A 22,752-nucleotide genomic window follows, 5' to 3' on the forward strand; every position below is an offset into this window, starting at 1 on the left:
AAAAAAATTGCAAAATTCCTCTACTTTTAATATAATGGTTTAATCAATCTTCTAAAACTGATTTCAAAGAAATTCTAAACAAATAAACAAAAAAACAAAAAACCCTCAGCACGGTCAGAGGAAGGTAGATTAAAATTCCTGACTGGTTCTAAATAGCACATCAAAGTGCAATTACATGCAACAGTTTCTCCCTCTAATGGAGGGAATTAGAACACAGTGTTCAATTTTTGTGAAAAAGTGTACCCTCCTCCTACAAAGTATTCAGAATTCATGTCCCTTACATGGAAATATGGAACCAAAAAAGTTAGAAAGTAAAATTGCTTGATATTCTATTACTTAAGTAAGACTAATGATAAGGCTTTGGAATAATTTTCCTTCCTGCCATCTGCTCTCCATTCCACCCTTCTGTACACCAGCTAGGGTGATTTTTCTGGGACAAAGCTCCCATCATATTGGATATCAAATTTTATGTTCAACTTTTCTCCATTTAACATTGAAATCAAGCATTTCTCATATAATCAGGGGATTCATAACCTTGATTTTTTTGTGTGGGCTACAAAATATTCCACTGAGTGGGTTTACTGGTTAACCATTTTACACATTTAAATTCTTTCCAATTTTTCAGTATTATCAGACAAAATAACCGTTTTTATGCATGAAGGCTTTTTTCCATATTGAGAATAACATTCTTACAATAAATCCATAAAAATGAGTTTGAGATCAAAGCAAATGAACATTTTTAAGGCTCTGAGGTACCTATCTCCAGACTTCTTTCCAAAAGATTTCTGAGATTTTACACTGCCATCAGCGATGTATCACTTGGTATATAACCTCTACTATAACTGTTGGCTTACTTCCTCACTTAGAGTGCAAGTTATTTGAAGATAGGGGGTGTATTTTATTAAGTGTTTATCCCCAGCACCTGTGCCTAGCACAACGTAGACGGTCAATAAATAATTGCTTAATAAGGAAAATCCCTGCCACACACGTACATATAAGATGTACGTGTGTGAAAGACAGACTGTGTGTTTTTCTCTAACTGGATAGATGAAAACTTGTCATCTTCTTTAATGTGCAATTTTTTTGCTTATAATTAGTCATTAAATTTCTCTTTTAGATTATATTGTAAATATTCAGATTCTCTGAGGCAAATGGGCCTGGCACTACCCATTAGCTACATAACCTTGGACAAGTTCTATAACTCTAGGCCTCAACTTCCTCATCTATAAAATGGAGATAAGCTCACATATTACAGAGCTCTTGTGAGAATTACATGAGTTAAAACACATATAAAATTAGAAGAGTGCTTGGTACATAGAATATGTGCAATTAATGCTGAATGAATGAACATGCGAATGCAAACAGTAGTGAAGGGCTTAAAATGAAACGGTCTCATCCCACTCCCACATCCAGCACTCAAGAAGCGACCGATTCTTTATGCAGTTTTTAATTGTAAAATACGATATGGGTACTGAGAAGTGCACAGAACAAAACTGTCAATGTGACAAATAAAAAGAGAATACTTACATAAGCACTACTCGAAGCTGAAAGTATTGATACTTGTCAGCATCGCAAAAACCTCCCCATATCCTTCTCTCATCACAAGCTCCTTCCCTCTTCTTGGTTAAACACCAACCTCACTTCTTGATAGTCATTTCCTTTAACCTGCATGCATCCCTAACAAAAGAGTTTAGTTGTGTCAACATCTAACTTTATGTACAGGATCATAGTATATGAAGTCTTTTCTATCTTATTTCTTTCTCTCAACGTTGGTTTAAAAAATTCATCCACATTGCTGCCTGTAGCTCTAGTTCATTCAATTTTATTGCTGGATAGTTTTCCCACTGTACAAATACACATCATTTATTTAATTTTTGACTCTTAATGGACATTTGGTTTGTTTTCAGTTTGTGCTAATGCAAATCATGGACAGGAATCCTGCTGTACCCCTTATTCTGGTGCATTTACACAGGGCGGGGGTGAGGGCTGCTGGCTCACAGGCTATTTATATACCTTCAGTTGATGGAGAGGGCTAAATGCTTTCCAAAGTAGTTGTGTCGATTTATACTCCAGTATAAACAGGGTAGGGGATTCCCATAGTACTTCAGGTCTACAATACCTGATACTACCAGACTTTTTATTTATGTATTTGTCAATCTGATTGGCATGTAGTTTCCTTGGTTTTGACTCACTTTTCACTTATTACTTTACGAAGTCGTACACTTTTCTGTGTTTACTGGCTGTATGGATTTTCCTTTTTTATGAGGTTTACGTCAAATATTGTTATTTTTTATTATTTTATTATTATTATTTACTTTTGGCTGTATTGGGTCTTCGTTGCTGCGTGCAGGTTTTCTCTAGTTGCGGCGAGCGGGGGCTACTCTTCATTGCGGTGGCTTCTCTTGTTATGAAGCACAGGATCTAGGCGTGCAGGCTTCAGTAGTTGTGGCACATGGGCTCAGTAGTTGTGGCTCACGGGCTCTAGAGCACAGGCTCCGTAGTTCTGGTGCACGGGCTTCGCTGCTCCGTGGCATGTGGGATCTTCCGGACCAGGGCTCGAACCCGTGTCCCCTGCCTTGGGAAGCAGTTTCTTAACCACTGCGCCATCAGGGAGGTCCAACTATTGTTATTTTGAATTCTTCTCCATTTCCAAGTAATACTCTTACATGACTATTTTCTCACTAAATTGGAGGCATTATCTGTTCACTTTCTAACTTACTAATAAGTAACGGTTTAGTTCCTCTACACTCTTTCCTATGTCCACACTGCTCAGTAAAGTTATGTCATCATGAGTTATTCCACTGCTCATGATCTCTTTGACTTGTAGTCATATACTTAGAAACCTACATTGTTGATCAACTAGAAACTCTCTCAACGTCACGCTTTGTAAAATGAGGACATTCATACCATCTTCCCTTTTTTCTACCTCCTGTCTACCTTCCAAACCTAGCTGTTACGTTGTCAAAGTTGAAATTTATATTCTATGTGCAGTTAAGTCTTCTGTTATTTGAGAGTCAGTACGGAGTAAGGTTTAAGAGAACAGGCAGAGAGCCTAAACTCAAAGCCTCGATCCAACCTTAAATTAGGTACAGCCAGGGCAAGTTCCTTCCCTGTCTTAGCTTCCTGTTCTCAAAAGTGGGAATGATATTAGCACCAACCTCATAAGGCTATTCAGAGGATTAAATGAGTTAATATATGCAAAAACACTTAGAGCCTAATATATACTAAGTACATACTAGTACACAATACATTTCAGTACATACCAAGTTAATACTCCTACATACTAAGTATAGTTTACTTTAGTTATTTGTGATTACATGCACGTTGACAATAAAAGCTGCAAACCAAGACAGTATTGCCATTATTACAATGAAATTAATATTGCCCACTGCAGATGTACTGTGTCTCTGTGTATAGACTACACCTCGTTCCATACTGTGCCAGTGTCACTGCCCTTGTGCAGGGTGACCACATACCCCAAGCCGCCTTGGGCTGTTCCAGTTTATACCTGTTGTCCTGATGTTACAGCATTAGAGTGCCTCCTTACACTATTGAAGTGTAAGGAGTTTGGACAAGTTCCGGTTTGGACAACAAATTAGATAGGTGGTCATTACCCCTGTGTGTCGCTGAAAAGGGGGACATCTATAGTGTCAAGTTGAAGTGGATTCTTCCCTTCCTCACCAATAATAGGTTAAAAATCAACCATAGTTTAGTGTGCTTCAGGTTTATGTCCGTATAGCCTTTTCTCCTCTGGAGTTCAAGTTCCTTCTCCTCTTCCTCTCCCTCCTCCCTTCCAACAGTGCCTAACACCTAGTAAGTACAATATGCCTCAAGGTGTTTCTAAGCTCTCAATCACACAATCAATAGAAGCCTCTCCATTCTAGACTAGCTTCAATCTGCACTGAATCCCCTATTACCTTCCTTCTTGGTTTATTGCCTCATTTTGCTGGATTATGTCTATAAATAGCTTAAGGTGTAGCACAGGAGGTCAATTTTTCAAATTTCTTTGGGTACAAAATATCTTCTTCAGCCTCCACGTATGACTGATAGTTTGGCTGGATACAAACCCCTAGGGTGAAAATTATGTGCCTGAAAAACTTTGGAGGTATCTTTCTAATGCCTTCCAGGATCCATGGTGCTCATGACAAGTATGATAAAGTCAGATTGTAACCTTTTTTTTTAGGTGACCAGTATTTTTCTCTCTGGAATGGATGTATCCTCTCAGTATTTTATTCTATTTTAATTTATTTTTTCAGTATTTTAAAGTTTCACAATGAAGGGTGCCTAGGTATGAGTCTATTCTTGCTCATCTTGCATAACTATTTTCAATCTGAGGCCTGATGTCTACTTTCAGCTGTGGGAAATTTTGTTGCCCTTTGACAGCTTCCCTCCATTGTTTTTCTGGGTCTGGAGTTTCTAATAGTAACATGTGGGATCTCCCAGATGCAGCCTCTCTAACATATTTCTATCACATTTTCCATTGGGTCTTTCTTTTTTATATACTGAGAAATTTTTTAAATTCCTACTGAATTTATTTCAGCAACCATATTTTCATTTCTAGGAGACCTCTCTTGCTTTCTGACCATTCTCCTTTTCATTAATACCCTAGTCTTATTTTATAGTTGCTAGCTCTTTTTAAAGCTCTCTCAGGATACTAATTAGGGTTTTTTCTTAAATTATTTTGTTCCCTAAATTGTCCCTGGTCCTACTAGGATACGTTTGCACTCTTTCCCCCTCTCTCATGTTGTAAGCTTTACTCAACTAAAAGGCAAATGACAGTTATTTTCTATTTAAGAATGAGCACAGAAAGCTCCCTGAAGTCAACGATTGATTGGCTTCTTATGCAGGAAGAAGCGGGGAGTAACTGTAACAGGATCTCCCCCAAACACAGTTTTCTAGGGTGTAAAAACTCATACGAGCTGCCCCAGTTCTCGCCAGTTTCACTGTTTTCAAAATGAAATCATCTCATTTCAGGAGGGTGAGGGCGGGGCTGGGAGTCCACTCCTCAAAACACATCCCTTCAATGAGCTCCCCTATTTGTCACACTTTTAACTAACTCCACCCTCTCTCCTACATGCGCACATGAGCATGGGGCTACTTTTTCAGGTGGGGTCAGAATCCTCCTCAGTTGCACGTGGTCCCTGTGCATATTCTAGGTGATGCTTTTCCTCTGTTCTACTGCTTCAGTTTCACACTCTTCCACCTGTCTTCTGTCTTTCAAAACTATGTTGAAATCTCTTGATTGTTGTGGGCATATATACTTAAACACCTTGATACCATCATTGTAGTGTCTTGTCAAAACAGAGAAGAGCTAAAAGGGTTCTCAGTGCATTCTGAATCTGCTATTCTGTGGTCCCAGTGTTTAAACTTCTTGGACTTCCCCAGTGTCTATTACTGCTTTTACAAATACAATCTCGTGGTTTATTCGTGAAGGAAATGAATACACCACATCTAAAATAACAAGGAATGCGGGTTAGATGCTCTAGGGTCTTGTCATACTCTGCCATTTACTAATAAACCACTTACGTTCTACAAATTGTAGGTGCTCATTTATAAAACGAAAGGGAGTAACTCTACATGAACTATAGATTTCTCCTACTCTAACATTTCATAATTTTCTAAGTTCTTTTCTTAAAATTTCTCTATATTACCATTAATTTTAATTAAAAAATAAAAATCTAACTTTCTCTTTTGAAAATCGAAGAGTAATTCCCATAGTCCTACAATAATGGGATAATCAGTTCTGAAACCTGTCAAGTGTCATGTTTCATATGAAGAGAAAGTCATATTAAATAATTTTTAAAAATTAAACATGGACTTTGTAGCACAAAGACAAGGTCCCCCCCAAATGTTGTTCCTTTATTTACTAGAAATGTTCAGCTCTGCATTAAAGTTGAAATAAAATAAATATATTAATTTTGAGGTGCAAAATTTTTTTATAAAAATCAATTTTTCTTTTCTGTCCATACAAACAAAAGTATGGAATGACATTAGAGGTCAGGTTTATTTGGTAATAGAATGTAGCTTCTTGATATTTTTGATTTTAGGAAAGGCGAATATCAACATCAAAACGTTTTTCAACTTTACTTTTATTTAAAATGAGGCCATATTTTCCTCTTATAAAAAGAGAGTTCAACTAGAACTGTCCATTTTCTCATCTGTAAAACAAAAGCACTGAATCAGCTGACTGTATTCATTCAGAACTCAATTTCCTTATCTTATGACCACTAAGCTTCTCCCTAAATCTAATATACTAAGGTTCTAAGGAAAGGAAAATATATTACTAACGACATGTTTTGATTTCCGTTTCTTAGAGTTCAAATGTCCACCATTCACCTTGGTCTAAGCTTAAGGAACCATTCAAGGGGATACAATGCAGGTGGGAGGAGAAAACAGAACCCTCACACAAGCTGTGCTGTGTTGCGATCAGCCTTCCGTTTGAAAAATAATCTTCTCTATAGCTTTAAAGTGATAACTTTGTACCTGCAATGCTTCTTGTTTCAAACGGATTTTCTCTGGCTCCTCCTGAACACGTTCTGAGGAATCATCGACCTCTTCGATTTCTGAGGAGGAAGGACTCTCTACTGCCACAGTCACAGGAAATTCTGATGGACCTGAGTGTCACAAGAAGAAGATAGGAAACCACAGAGTTGTTACACTAAAGTGCAAAGAAAGAAGACAAGATTGTATAAAAGACAACACAAGCCAGATACCAAATATCCAAATATTAGAGGACATTTAACAAAAGTGATCTGAGGTATCATTATTTATAAATGTCTCTCACTGCTCTTTAGTGTAAAACAGGCAATGACTAAGTAAAAGTACAGTAACTTATTTTTGCTATGTTACTGTACAGACCTCTGTTGTACATGGTTAGGATTAGTAATGGGAATTGCCCATATTATTTTATTAAGCTTCTTTCACAGAAGCCAAGTGAAGATCCAAGGTAAACATTTCTTCTCAGATCAACTTTATACTGCAAATGAAAAATTTATTCTTCACCATCAGACAAAAACAGTCTGGAAGAAAATGTAGTTTTTCAGAGGAAAATACATCAGTAAAGGGACTGATGAATAATCAGAAAGTCAACATATCTAAGCTGTGAATAACAGACATTAGAATTTTAAAAGATAAATCACATACACACACACAACTAAAACTGACCCATCAAAAATTTCATCTTCTCACCACCCTTAAGCCAAAACTAGGGCAACAATTCTCCCAGCAAGCTCACTGCCACTGCAGTGTTGTTCAAGAGGACATTTCCAAACATTTAAAACTGACCTGGCCACAACCCCATAAAAGTCTACACATCATAAAGAACTGTGCTGGGATTATATAACCACGCAGAGGACAAGTCACTAGGACATCATGTTGACAACAAGCAGCAAACCCTGCAGCCTAGGAAAACCCTAACAGGAGAACGAGGTGCACACCCCTCTCTCCGGGAACGCAAGGCCAGGACTGACACCCAAGATGCTCTTCTCTCAACCTCAGCAGTGGTGCCTTTCACAGAGCAACTAGGCAGTCTCCCAAGACCACTGGGAAGGAGAATCTGATACTGACAGTATTCGCTTGCCACGAGGCCATAAGCGAGGGAATGTGTGTGGCCTTGGTGAGAGAGCAGAGGTTCAGGAGATGTTGCTTTATACTGGCTTTCAGATCAGGAATTTGTATATATAGCCCAGAAACAACGTTTCTTGAAAACATGTGAATATTCTTGAGTATGACAGCTCCATGTGAGGGGTCAGAAATGGCAGTCAAGTTCGTCTCACTGGGTAACAGCTGATTTGCGGACTGGAAAACAGGCTTCCTTGTTTACAGACGTCACCACAAGGCTGCCTGTTGTGTGCCAAATCCACACAACTACACAGTTGCATTGGGAGAGCGACCAAACATGTTTTACATGGATTTATTTCAGAGAGGGAAATGCTTCATGTAAGGCTCTGTCAGTTTAAAAAGCAAGAAGAATGACCATCCACCTTTCCCAATTCAAGCCCTATATATCATAAATGTGATAGCTACACACCACCAACTGATTACATACATCACGAGCTTTGATGAATGGAAAGCCCCTAAAAAGATATCAACAAGACGAAGTTAGATCTTCATGTAAATACATCACCAGTTAAACCCAGTTAATACAACTATTTAGTAGTATGAACAGTATCCATACAGAATTGTGTATAAAAATAAATAAGCTCAAAACAAGGACCTGGAGGGCTCTGCTACGGAGAAAACACAACAGAATTCAGCCTACTGGCTTGCTAATAACTCTCTGAACTGCTGAGAGGCCCCTTCAGCTCCTATGTTCAGGATGGTTGAGATTTGTCTCTCTTCTTTAAATGGTGATATTAATCGTTCTCTAATTTACCCCCCTGTGTGACGAGGATGGACCTGCGATTAAGTGTCTCAGGAAGAAGACAGGAAACCACAGAGCTGTGAAACTCAAGTGCAAACACTGGGGATTCAGCACTATAGTTTATGCAACAGCAATTCACATTACCATTTGCAAAAAAGTAGTCGGTTGTCCAGTGGGGAGTAGAAACATCCATTTAACATGAGCAACTGAACAGATATTTTACACAGGAACTACTTCAAGTACTATTTAAAATCAATTCTCTTTGTTTTCTTAAGCAATTGTTAATCCCCAATTTCGTGATTACTACCAAGTAAGTCACCTGAAGATCATCTAGAGCCATCTATTTCACTTAGCAAGCCTAAAGCTATAATTCAACCATTTTATTTACTGTTCTGTGACAAAAATTACTATGAACAGCTATCCCCTGGATAAGAAATCAGGTAATGCTAGTTTGACTCACTAAATCTGATTTACTGAGTTAATAAGCCAGTTCATTTAGAATAGCTCTAATGCATATTTTTCATCCATTCTGCATTAAACTATTTCCCATGCCTAAAATGTCTTTTTTCCCATTCGTACGTATCCAAATTCCTACTTCTGTGCTGTAGGGCTTCGCTCAACTACACCTGCCTTTAATCAAACTTTTCTCACATGCACAATCATGTGAGATCATTTTAGTCTCCTCAAGACTCCCATGGAGTTACCTCTGTTGTGACACTTGAGAAACAACTTGAAACTCCCAATTACTTTTAATTTTTCTTCCTTAGAGGGCTCATTAGGCAGAAGCCAAGCCATGTGTGAGTTACTTTTTTTCCTCTACACAAAGCACCAGAGACCACCCACATAATACAAGTTCCAAAATAAAGAACTCTAAATGACTGAAAAAGACAGGGAATGCAAACAGCTTACCTGTTGCTTTTTGCACTTTCTGCAGGACACAATGGCCGGAAACCAGACACTCCAGGTGGTAGCGCTTCAGGAGGGTAGCATTCTTTACCAGCAGAGTGTTTCCTTCCATTACTTACAGGCTTCTTTGCGGCCAAGACTACGTTTGACAAAGCATGAAAAGAAGGAATCAAGATGCACCAAAGGTCTACAGAGCAACTGTCACACGTGCACACGTCGAAAGGAATCAAAAAGGCACTTGACAATGATGCCAAGCCCATTAAAAAGAGGATCGGTTTTGTACAAAGGTTTTACATAAGCCAGCATTTTTTAAAAATATAAGTTCTCTACAGTAACAAGTTATTTTAACTAAAACAAAAGTATTGAGATGTGCAGAAATGCAAAAATAAAGTTTAAAAAAAGATCCCAAAGTATGATACATTTTATGTATCATGCAGAAACACTCAAGTTTCCTGAATCGTAGAACACCTTTGGCATTTCTGAATCTCAAGGACACAGAAACACAGATATACCCATGACTTCTGCCAAACAGAATCTTCAGAAGTAGACCAAAAGTTAAATTTAAGACGAATTTTTCTATGTAAAAACAATACAAGTTATAAGGCTGCAAGTTGCTGGGGGGTAGGTGAGTCAATTTTACCCTCCTATAAGCCTGTCAACCTTCACTGCTCCTTTGATTTCATATAGAAAACAGAAAAAAAAACAAATGAAACCCACTGGATGAAAGAGTGAAATGTGGAGACTTACCCTATATTTCAGTAGTAAAGAGGCAAGTATCTTTATATGAAACATTTGGTTGCAAAAACTAGACCTACGTGTTAATATTTTACTTAGAACAAGCCATATATTAAAATTCACATTTAAATATTTAACTTGAATTTACTGAAAACAAACATCATAGGTTAAAATGGTTATATTTATCCTTCACAGCTACTGTATTTTATGTTATTTTATTTATTTATTTTAATAGATCTTGATTGGAGTATAATTCCTTCACAATTCTGTGTTAGTTTCTGTTACACAACAAAGCGAATCAGCCATATGCATATACATGTCCCCATATCCCACCCTCTTGAGCCTCCCTCCCACCCTCCCTATCCCACCCCTCTAGGTCATCGCAAAGCACCAAGCTGATCTCCCTGTGCTATGCTGCTGCTTTCTACTATATTTTAGCAGCATTAGGATGCAGGGTAAAATGGAGTGTATATGGTAATAGAGGACAAATATTTCATAGAGTGTAGCTTATTGATAATCACCACACGATCCTGTGTGATTTACATGCCTCTTAAAAATATATAGGAGCTCAGTTCATTTTGTGCTATTTTATTGTGTTTTTTAACTTCATTGCCATCAAAAAAAATGTTTGTATGCATATGGTTTGTATGTGTATACCCTTCCTTTACTTTCAGAAACTAATGCAAATACATTTGTATTAAAATTTTTTTAAATTACACTTTTCTTGTTAGGAGATTAAAAAATTTCTAATAAAAGCTCCCATCTTTTATTAGGCATACATAAGTACAATATAAATGTGACACAATTCACACCATTATTTCACTCCTATACTCACCTGGATCTAGGTATATACCCAGATACTGATTTGGCTTACCTCTATGTCTCCAAATAACTGAGGCAAATACAAAAAAAAGCCCAAGAAATAAAATTACTCTTAAAAGAGCTCAATGAGCTTGTATACTTCAGTTACATTTCCACTTTGTTTAATCATGCTAACTAAAAAAAAATGTTTAACTGTTCTCATTGCATGATGCCCTATTGTGCTGTACTAAATTTACAGAATTCCTAATATGTTTTACATATACATGTTTTATTTATATATCTTTCCATTTCTAATATCATAGCAAAAGTCAATGTAGCTATTTTAAGAATGCTTTACATAGGATATAAATTTTTAATAATAATATCTAATTAGTGTGATATCACAAATCTTAACTTCTTTGAATGTACTATTTGATTATTAAAATATCACTCTCTTGAAATAACAATGGGCAGACGATCATAAGCTTTTTTTTGACTTCATAAACACTCTTAACAACTTATTTAATACACTATTGTCCAAGCAAGTTGATGAATAGAGAATCAAAAACATACAACTTTAAGTAGAAAAAAAGAAGCTGTATTTATGAAGATGTTTACAATAGTTTATTTGAGGTTATTTCCAATTTTTCACCAATTTAAAAAATTGACCTACTCAATGAAACCTTGTGAATGCAATGGTAAAAAGTATAACTATGAATCACAGAATTTAAATTTAGCATGAAAACATAAGAATGGCAAATTATATTGAAGCTATGTGGAATTATGTTTATAGACAGCAGGAAGAGAAAATAAAAATGTAAATATTGCTTGATAGGATAATGGGATTAGAGGTGGTCTTTTAAATTTTTCATTTTTATGCTAATACAATACCGTTATAAAACCCAAAAATCTTCAAACAACACATTTTTTAAAAATTGTGGTAAACTACACAAAACAGAAAATTTATAATTTTAACCATTTTAAAGTGGACCGTTCAGTGATATGAAGTCAACAAAGTTTTAAAACTTTCAGAGGGCACCTGAATAAAAGATGTGTTGTCCACTGGTGATTTTAATGTATCTGGTATATAACTAAAGTCACCACAAAACTCTTTCTGGGAAATTGGCAGATCATAAACATAAAAAATTTATTTTGCTTTTTATTAAACCTTATTGTTTTGCTGTTTCAAAATTCAAATTTACTCACAAGAAAGAGTCAGTTTCATATTAGATTTGGTTTCACAAATGCTGCTCCTGCTATTCATTCTTATCACCAAAAAAAAAGACTATTTGTGACTAACGATAATATGTTACAGAAAATAAAAAGTTAAAAGGTTTTCAATCTGCATATCTGGGAACCTAAATTAAAGCATCACACAACATTTTCAAAAACAGAAAAGCCATTTGATTTGACTAAAATCTTAGTTTTAAGATGGCAGAAAGTACCTTGATAATTTTCTTTTAAGAAAGAAAGAAAACCAAGCCATTAAAGAGAAATTCTTCCGAAAGAACTGAAACATGTTATATACCTCTGACTTGGCACTCCTTCCATCTGGAGAACTTTTTTGGTAACTGTTTTCATCACAGAATGATCTAAAGTAAAATGAATTGAAATTAGAGTAATTATTTTCCAATGAGTGGCTATTTCCATTTAAAACCAAAAGCCAACTAATTATTGCTTTTCCCATACATTTAAATATGAAATCTACATTATATAATTATACACTTATTTCCCCCTTTGTGTATTCTAATTTCTTCCTCAGAAACCTAAGATGCCATCTTGCAGACTGCCCACAGTGGCTACTATTTGGGCAGCAGCAAAGGTCAACTTGAAACATTTTGCATCTAAAGTGGCTTTGGATACCTTTGGATACAAAGTACAGTCTGAGCACCGTCCAGACGCTTAGATACCTAAAGAGCATCTAAGATATCAAACCAGGGCATCCAAGATAACAAACCAAGTCCTGATATTCCCTCAAAAGCTGCTCCTCCCATCAGCCCCCTTCTTCTAAGGGATACTACCCAGTTGCACACATAATCGTCAACGACTTGTCTCCTTGGTACTATTTCCTTCATACCTCACATCTATCTGCAGGTCTTGATAGCTACACCCTCAAAACACAACCTGAATTCAACCACTTTTCACTTGCTGCAAACTTCCAACCTAACCTAGGCCATAAACATCTCTTATTAGGAGCACTGTGATAGTCTCCTAACTGGTCTCCCTGTTCCTCTTTTTTTTTTTGCGGTACGCAGGCCTCTCACTGTTGTGGCCTCTCCCGTTGCGGAGCACAGGCTCCGGAAGCGCAGGCTCAGCGGCCATGGCTCACGGGCCCAGTCGCTCCGCGGCATGTGGGATCTTCCCGGACCGGGGCACGATCCCGCGTCCCCTGCATCGGCAGGCGGATTCTCAACCGCTGCGCTACCAGGGAAGCCCCCTGTTCCTCTTCTTTATCCTCCCAAGTCCCTTCTCTATACCAGGTCACCTTATTCAGATACGATTTGCATCATGCCTTTTTCCAGTTCAAACCCCTCTACTCATTTAGAATAATCCACATCTTTACTCTGGCCTTCAAGACTTTACAAGAGCAGACCCCTGCCTAGCTCCTTGACCTCATGTCATACCACACTCTTCTTCACTCGGTACTCTGCCCAGATTGGTCTCCTTGCTTTTCCTTAAATACTCCACCCACCTACATGCCTACATACTCATTGCCTCCTTGTCCTGGAATGTGCTTACTCCACATCTTCCATGGCTTGCTCCTCTCTTCATTCAGGTCTCCGTTCAAATGCCACTTCTCCAGTGAAGCTGTCCCCTAACAAATCTATCCAATGGAGTCCTACCTGCTCTCCCTCACTCTCCTTACATTAAGATAGTTTTGCACTTCCTACTCTCTAAAATTATATGACTTATCTATTTACTCATTTCTATCTGATCTCCTTCACTAGAATGTAAGCTCCATGAGGGCAAGACTTTTGTCTGTCTGGTTCACTGCTTTATCCCTAGTCCCTAAACCCGTCTCTGGCACACAGAAGATGATTACAAAATTACTTGTGAATCTGACAAATGAATAAAGTACTCCTGGCAAGAATTCAGAGGTTGCACAGGAAAGAAAGAATGCTCTTGGTGGAAGCAGGCTTAGTATCTAGGTTCACCTCTATTCAGAGTAGAGATAAGAAAAATTGACAAGTATAATTCACTTTAATTAGTACCTTAGCTGCTAAAAACATAAGGGAAGTGCAACACTAGAAAAGTACAGTTGAAGCTTGAACAACATGGGTTTGAACCTCACGGGTCCACTGACACACGCATAGTTTTCAATACATATGTACTATCGTCCTACATGATCCAAGGTTGGTTGAATCCACACATGTGGAACCACTGACTATAAACTTATACCCAGATCTTCAACTGCGTAGGGGTCGACACCCCTAAGCCCACGTTGTTCAAGGGCCCACTGTATATGATGAGGAAAGTTAAACACATTAAGTTTTAAAAAACTGTCAATACCTGAAATTTTTTGTTTTGCTATGTGTTTATCAATTTAAAAAAAGTGACCACATACCAACAAGCAGATTTTTTCTTATATCCAGAACGAGCAGAGTTCTGTTGGTTTCAAGGGCCTTTAGGAAAGCCTTTGCTCCTTCACTGGTGAGGCCGCACTGCTGCAGGTCAAGTGCTTTTCGATGAAAGACAAAAGGTCACTTGCTAACTCTACAGATTTAACATATAGACAACTCTCGTTTTCTCACGTGTGGAAGAGTCCTGCACAAGACAAGTCATGGCAGGTTTGTAATTTTGGGTATGGAAAAAAACAGAAACATATACGCACACACATAATGCATAATCCAATTTAAAAACCTCTTCTTGGATGTGCAATAACCCTGGCTTTAGTACCAATAAATCAGACAACATATTTTACAATTACAGAACTGAAGAATAACTGTATATAACCTATGAGCAAAAAGCATCACAAAATGAATCTCAGTTCATAATTAGCAAGGGCGGCAGGGGCGTGTAAACCTCACAAGCAAAACCTGGTGGAGCTCAGAAATGCACTGCATTCTTCTGATCATGATCTTCAGCTCCAAATCACACTTGAAACTAGTTCAAAGGGGAAAACAAAATAGAAGAAATGTAATAACTGTTAGTTTTAGAGGAAAAAAAGACAAGTCTAAGAGGATACAAATAATAAAAACTTTCAACAATGTGTGAATACAGAATACATACTAAAAACCTATCATGAAAGTATGATGGTCAAGAACCCTCGCAGTAAAAGGTCAGACAAAAACCAGAAAAACGGATCATGAATTCTAGTAGTTCTGGGGCTGAACAACCTACTCATTTAAACCAAAGGGATCATCACTAAAGCCCAGGGATTAAAAACTATTACATGAAAGGAAACTATCATGAGTCTTTTGTTTAAGTGTTGTGTGGACCATCACATTAAAATAACTGGAGTCTTTCAACACCCCCATGACACACAGAAATAGCAAGTCAGACATACGGATCTGACAGGATATGATACAACCCTTACAAGCTCTCACTACAGAAGAATGGACACAGGGTATAATTAACCAAATAGCCAAATTAATACAAACAGCCAGTAAACCTCACCAGTCAATCAAATGAATACAAAATAAAACACAATGTGGTTATTCTCCTATCAGATGAAGCCAAGATTCTGTAAGAAAAGCCTTTAAATAATGTCTATACCCTTTGGATCCAACAACTCTCTTTCTAAGAATTTAACCAAAAGAAATAGTCAGAGATATAGGTAAGGATATATATCAGAGTACTATTTGTAACTGAAAAACTGGGCAAAGCTTATATACAAGAATGGATAAGCTATGTGCACTGTGGCATATTCATATAATGGAATACTGAACAATCACAAAAAATGATGCAGGAGATGCAAATTTACTGACTTGCTAAAATGCTCATACTAAATTAATTGAAAAAAGTTATAAAATTTGGAGTAATCCCACTTGCATAGAAAATGGAGAGGTACTCATTTTTTTAGTTTTACATTTTTTTACAAGTGCTACAGGCCAGTGTTTGTGAGAGGCAGGCTTCGCATCTACTGTTGGGGTGGACTACAAATTGGCATAGCCTTTCTGGGTGGTAATTTGGCCATGTGTATCAAATGTCTTAAAAATAGGTCACACTTAGTCATTCCACTTGTAGTACCTTATTTTACAGAAGTAATCCCGATGGACACAGAGATGTATATACAACGTATTCACATTGTTTCTGACAGGGAAAAGCAAACTGTCTAAATAGAATTGCAAAGAATCGATTAAGGGCCTCCCTGGTGGCGCAGTGGTTGAGAGTCCGCCTGCCGATGCAGGGGATACGGGTTCGTGCCCCGGTCTGGGAGGATCCCATATGCCGCGGAGCGGCTGGGCCCGTGAGCCATGGCCGCTGAGCCTGTGCGTCCGGAGCCTGTGCTCCGCAACGGGAGAGGCCACAACAGTGAGAGGCCCGCGTACAGCAAAAAAAAAAAAAAAAAAAAAAAGAATCAATTAAACTATGGGACATCAATACGACACAATACTACATGATACATCATTAAGTGAAAAAAGCAGGAATATGAAATAGCAGGTATACTACAATTCTATTTTTGTAATCCCTAAGTGTACATATATATTTGTAGAAAAAAAAAGACTGAAAGTATATACGTCAAAATGAACGGTGATTATATCTGGGTATTAAAATTATAGGTAATTGTTCTCTTGTTACTCTGTATTTTCTATAAAGGATATATGCAACTCTTAGAGAAAGTTTAAAAGCAAAATAAAAGCTATCAGTACAATGAGGCTTTAAAAAATCCTATCACAATAGTATCATGCCAAAAGCTAAGCATATTTCATATTAAAAATTCAGTATTTTCAATTTTAGAATTTCCCTCTAAGCCATAAATCCTCACTAAGAGATTCTGCCAAAGCACTTGCACCCAGGTCACCAATGAGCATGTTGCAGTTCAGAGTGATGCGCCTCAAACCAGTCATGCAGTCAAGATCACGTCTCCTGGAATGAAGACTCTCAGCCCAGGTTTCTTCATGCCTTCTGGTAGTCTGATACTTCAAAGATTTAATGGGATGAAATTAAGATGCTTGAATAAGGAAACAGGGTGTGCCTGAGTATGGCTTATTCTGTCAGAGATTTACACACACACACAGATCAAGCATATATGCCAGGAGCATCAACCTGAGAAATTCAACAGTCACTTCTGGTTTACCAGTCCAGTGACCCAGATTCTGCTCGGTCAGTGATTAGATTCTAGCCACTGCATTTCCTGTTTCTGAACACTTATGTAAAGTTGGACAACTCAATTACAGTCTGTGAATTATTTTCCTTATCTTCTAAGTCAGGGAATTGGTTCTAAATCCTATCTTTGCTGAGGCCCTATATTTCATCATCCTGTCCTCCAATGGCCTCCAAACACCTCACTGGGCAAACCATAAGAAAACTTTTTAATATGCATCTTATTTATTAACAAATTATATACACAAAGTTCCATACATAGAATTTATGTACATGATAAACTACACAGATTTTTAAAAATAATACAAAGGTAAAAATGTTCTCATATTTTCTTTTCCTAACTCCTAAGGCATTATTTTATTTATTTTTTTATAAAGATTTATGTATTTATTTATTTGTTTGTTTGGCTGTGCTGGGTCTTTAGTTGCAGCATGCCGGATCTTTTAGTTGTGGCATGTGGGCTCTTAGTTATGGCAGGCACGTGGGATCTAGTTCCTTGAGCAGGGATCGAACCCAAGCCCCCTACATTGGGAGCACATAGTGTTAACTGCTGGACCGCCAGGGAAGTCTCAAGCATTATTTTAAAAACTATATTTACAAAATGTATCTCACATGCTACCTTGGGTGTGCACACAAGCTTTAGAGGCCTGGACTATGCAGAGCCAGTTTGATGTGCCTTGGGAAAATAATGGTTTGACATTTAAGCAAAACTACTGTCTTGAAGACATTCAATTCTTTATGTTCATAAAGTAAATTTTGGTAACAGGGAACACTGACTGTCAATGAAAAAAGTCTTATTACATTCCTGAAAAAGTAAAAGACTCAAAGTGCCTTTGTTACTCTAAAAGGAAAATCATTAGTGTCATTTTTCTATTAACAATAACTTATTAAAGCTCCAAGCAGAAACAACAGCAATCACTTACACAGTGCTTAGTATGTGCCAGGCACTATTTATACAAATAAGTGCATTTAAACCTCATAATGAGGCGTAGAGGTTAAGTGATTTGCCCATGGTCACTAGCTATGAAATGGGAGAAAGGAATTCACTCTGTCTACAAGAGGCGGGCAGGTCAGGCGTGGATCAAGGCCGGAGAGGACGACACCTCTAGGCCACAGCAAGTAAGGGCTGAGCGCGACGCCCCAACCGAAGAAAACTGCCCCACACCGAGCGGTCTCCTGACACCCCGAGCAGGTGCTGGCCTCCGAAAACACGTGTGGGAGCAGTGGGGACAGAGCTCCTGAAGCAAAAAGGAACCGCAGTTGATTATGGAAGATTCTCACAAGAATAACGCTTCAGAGACAGCACCTCAGTCTGGTTCAACAGTTCAGGGAGCTCATATTTCTCATATTCCTCAACAGATGTCATTAAGAGGATCTGCGCCAGTGACAATTGTACCTCTTCCTGGAGAGCAAGTACAGGTTCAGGGGGTCATCCAGACAGCTCAGTCTTCTGTAATTCACCCACCACACGTGCAAACGGTATCATCTTTATCAGAAAGTGAAGAGTCTCAGGACTCATCTGACAGCATAGGCTCCTCACAGAAAACCCACGGGATCCTAGCACGGCGCCCATCTTACAGAAAAATTTTGAAAGACCTATCTTCTGAAGATACACGGGGCAGAAAAGGAGACGGAGAAAATCCTGGAGTTTCTGCTGTCACTTCTATGTCTGTTTCAACTCCCATCTATCAGACTAGCACCGGACAGTACATTGCCATTGCCCCAAATGGAGCCTTACAGCTGGCCAGTCCAGGCACAGATGGAGTACAGGGGCTTCAGACATTAACCATGACAAATTCAGGCAGTACTCAACAAGGTACAACAATTCTCCAGTATGCACAGACCTCTGATGGACAGCAAATACTTGTGCCCAGCAACCAGGTGGTTGTACAAACTGCATCAGGAGATATGCAGACATATCAGATCCGTACCACACCTTCAGCTACTTCGCTACCACAAACCGTGGTGATGACATCTCCCGTAACCCTTACATCTCAGACAACTAAGACAGATGACCCCCAACTAAAAAGAGAAATAAGGTTGATGAAAAATAGAGATCCTGTAATGTGGAGAGCTGTGATTGGAACTAATAACATAGATGGGCGTCAGCCACACTCCAAGATGATGAAAGTTAAAGCGATCATTATCCATCCAGACTTCGATGTGGAATCTTATGAAAATGATATTGCGCTTTTTCATTTAAAGAAAGCAGTGAGATATAATGATTATATTCAGCCTATCTGTCTACCTTTTGGTGTTTTCCAAAGACTGAACCGAAACACGAAGTGTTTTATAAGTGGATGGGGAAGAACAAAAGAAGAAGGTAATATTACAAAAAAATTACACGAAGCAGAAGTGCATTATATTTCTCGAAGTTTTTGTAATTCTGACAAGAGCTATGGGGATATAATTCCTTACACTTCATTTTGTGCAGGTGATGAAGATGGAGTTTTTGATACTTGCAGGGGTGATAGTGGTGGACCATTAATGTGCTACTTACCAGAACGTAAACGATATTTTGAAATGGGAATTACCAGTTACGGATATGGCTGTGGTCGAAAAAATTTTCCTGGTGTCTACAGTGGGCCATCCTTCTACCAAAAGTGGCTGACAGATCACTTCTACCAGAACTGGAAGCAGGCTCTCGAAGAGATATTTGCACAGTCATGCTCATGGCAGCATTATTCACAATAGCCAAAATGCAAAAGCAACCCAAGTGTCCATCAACAGATGAATGGATAAACAAAATGTGGTATACACATACAATGGAACATTATTCAGCCTTAAAAAGTAAAGATATTGTGTCACATGATACAACATGGATGAACCTTGAGGACATTATGTAAAGAGAAATAAGCCAGTCACAAAAGAACAAATATTGTATGATTCCAATTATATGAGGTATCTAGAGTAGTTAAATTCATAGAGACAAAAAGAATGGTAGTTGTCAGGTGCTGGGAAAGGGGGAGAAATGGAGAATTACTGTTTAATTGGTACAGAGTTTTGCATGATTAAAAGAGTCTGTGGATGGCTGGTGGTGATGGTAGCACAACACTATGCATGTACTTAATGTCACTGAACTGCATACTTAAAAATGGTTGATTGTAAATTTCAAAAAAAAAAAAAAAAGAAATGGGAGAAAGGAGATTTGAACCTAGGTCATTTGGCTTCCGCACCCAAGTTCCTGACTGTTTTCTACCTCAGGGGTCAATGGACTTGCCCTGTACAGGCTCAAAGAATTTTTCAATTTTTAAAATCTAAATTTAAACATTTCCAGATTTGTGGGCTATACAGTTTCTGTTGCAACGACTCTGCCCCACTGGTGTAGGGTGAAAGGAGCCACAACTACCATGTAAACAATGGGTGTGACTCTGTTCCAGAAAAACTTCCTTTACAAAGCCAGGCGACGGGCTGGATCTGGCCCACCAGCCAGAGTTTACCTATCCCTGATCTGCACCATCAAACTATTAAAAAGCCTTCATGTCAAATTATTAACTAACTTTAGGCCTAAATACAGTCATTATAACCACTGTAAAGTTGTTAAGGCATTATTTTAAAAACTGTATTTACAAATTGCTGATGTACTGACTTATTAGTTTAAAAACTACAACAGCTAATAAACACTTGATTCATTTAAGTCTTGAAGACTAAAATGGCATAGTTTCTTCACAGTATTACAATAAAAGTTTTCAGTAAAAAAACATACATAAAAGTATTATTAGGTATTATATATTAAATCTCTTATTTCTAAAATTAAGTGGACTATCTTTACTAAATGGTAGAATCCCAAACTGAAAACTGGTCATATTCTTTCAGCAAAATGAAAGCTGCGCTCACATGTATTAAAAGACAAAAATTAGGGCTTTCCTGGTGGCGCAGTGGTTGAGAGTCCACCTGCCAATGCAGGGGACGTGGGTTTGTGCCCCGGGCTGGGAAGATCCCACATGCCGCAGAGCGGCTAGGCCCGTGAGCCATGGCCGCTGAGCCTGCGCGTCCAGAGCCTGTGCTCCGCAACGGGAGAGGCCACAACAGTACCACACACACACACACAAAAGACAAAAATTAACTGCCCTCTGTATCAATGTATTAATGTGCTTCAATCACATATGTTTTCATGAAAGTTTAAACATAAAATCACCTTTAAGATCTAGGCCATGGGATCTGCTCCATGCCATGTCAGAACACACCCCGTTAAGTTTACTTAACTTGTCTTACGTGTGATAGAATTCTTTATACCTTGACAAATAACTAAAAGGAAAAAAAAAAAAACCCACACACACAATAAGATGAAGAGCCTATACATTTGTCAATCTTGACTTATTTGCTTTTCTTGAGTCAGTTGGAGGTTTATAGCCACATTCTCAAAATCATTAACTACAATCTTCCCAAACAGGTAATTGACGAACAGATGCATTCTAAAACTTGTCAGTAACAAAGCGCTATTCCAGTTTACAGCAACAGTTTAATTCTACTTAGATACTAAAACTGAATACACTGAATACTGCAAACGTTATTCCCAACCACTCAGCAAAGTACTACATACTTTTTCAGATATAGGAAAAAAAAGAAAAAAAAGAAAAAGCATACGATTCTTCCTATTTTCATTTCCAAAGATACATCCCAATCTTAATGATCAATCAGCGATTTCAACGTCAACTATAAACCCAGTATACTGCTGCTATGCAGTGTACTAGAGCAGTAGAAGAGAGAGGACCTCAAACCCTCTGTTCCCTCAAATTCAAAGGCAGGCTTCCTGACCCCTCCAGACCACTACTGGACACAGGGAAGGCACACTAATGTTGCAGGACCCCAACCAACAGTCACCTGCTTTGTGATTACTTCCATGACACACCCTCACCAACACCACTGAGTTTGCTGCTCCTACGGGACGTTACGTGTATTTCCTATTTTAACACATACCACAGGGCATCATAATTATGATTGCAGATAGATGTTCTAACAATTGAAAGAGAATGATGACTTTTTTGCTCTTTACATCTTGCTATTTCCCGTCCCATAATATTTCTTGAAGCGAAACCATAAAATATAGACAAACACAAAAAACAGAAAATATACAAAACGTGTGCTTTGCACCTTAACGCAAACTTAAGTAAAATTAGTTCTGACAGTATCCAGCATGACAAACTTCCATGGTACAAACGAGAATGGACCAAGGTTTGAGCAGGTACAGGAGACAATCCAGGCATGAACAACACCAAGGCAAGGTAGACAGGAAGTAACATGGTGTGTAGGAAATCACGAGACCAGTCTGATGGGAAGAGACTTAAACAAGACTGAAACTCACTTTCTAAACCTCCATCTCCAACTGGACAATTCGCAGGACACAGGTGCACCAAAGTGGCCAATTTATTCAATCCCTTTAATATGCAGGAAGAGTTTAAAATTTTACTGGTTTAATTTGCCCCAAAAGCAACTCTCAACAGTTATGGCCTCTGTCGTCGGAGCTTTGTATGAAATTAAGTCAAAGTGTGGAGCTCCTTTGCCTTTTTTTTTTCTCCTTAAAAAAGAAAAGAAACAATTGTTCCGAGTAAAAACAAACATATTCCGAAGCATGTGTACATTGAAAAGTAAAGAAACTTTATTAACAACTTCATAAAAACTGACTTAAAATTTTAAAAAGAAAAAAACATGTTTTGAAGTCCTTCCGACTGGAGTCGTGT

General features: G+C 38.1%; 1 protein-coding gene and 1 long non-coding RNA gene across 3 annotated transcripts; one reads left to right on the forward strand and one right to left on the reverse strand.

Annotated features, from left to right (window-relative positions):
• Positions 1-6,588: 6,588 nt before the first annotated feature.
• LOC309807719 lies at positions 6,589-14,520 on the reverse strand. 2 transcript variants are annotated; one of them, XR_014294660.1, is made up of 4 exons: positions 14,370-14,520; positions 12,333-12,396; positions 9,272-9,407; positions 6,589-6,614 (listed from the first exon to the last, which is right to left on the reverse strand). It is a non-coding gene; the product is annotated as an uncharacterized lncRNA (long non-coding RNA). The 2 variants fall into 2 exon arrangements; XR_014294661.1 differs by lacking the exon at positions 14,370-14,520 and having other exon boundaries at positions 12,333-12,583.
• Positions 14,521-18,145: 3,625 nt separating this feature from the next.
• On the forward strand, positions 18,146-19,765 carry LOC309808878 (uncharacterized protein; the record flags this gene model as incomplete). Its single annotated transcript, XM_082629452.1, has 1 exon — positions 18,146-19,765. The coding sequence occupies exon 1, from the start codon at positions 18,338-18,340 to the stop codon at positions 19,763-19,765; it is 1,428 nt and encodes a 475-aa protein (XP_082485578.1). The 5' UTR covers positions 18,146-18,337.
• Positions 19,766-22,752: the final 2,987 nt, after the last annotated feature.

Source organism: Mesoplodon mirus, assembly GCF_964341445.2.
Source record: "Mesoplodon mirus genome assembly, chromosome: 7".
Lineage (NCBI taxonomy): Eukaryota > Metazoa > Chordata > Mammalia > Artiodactyla > Ziphiidae > Mesoplodon > Mesoplodon mirus.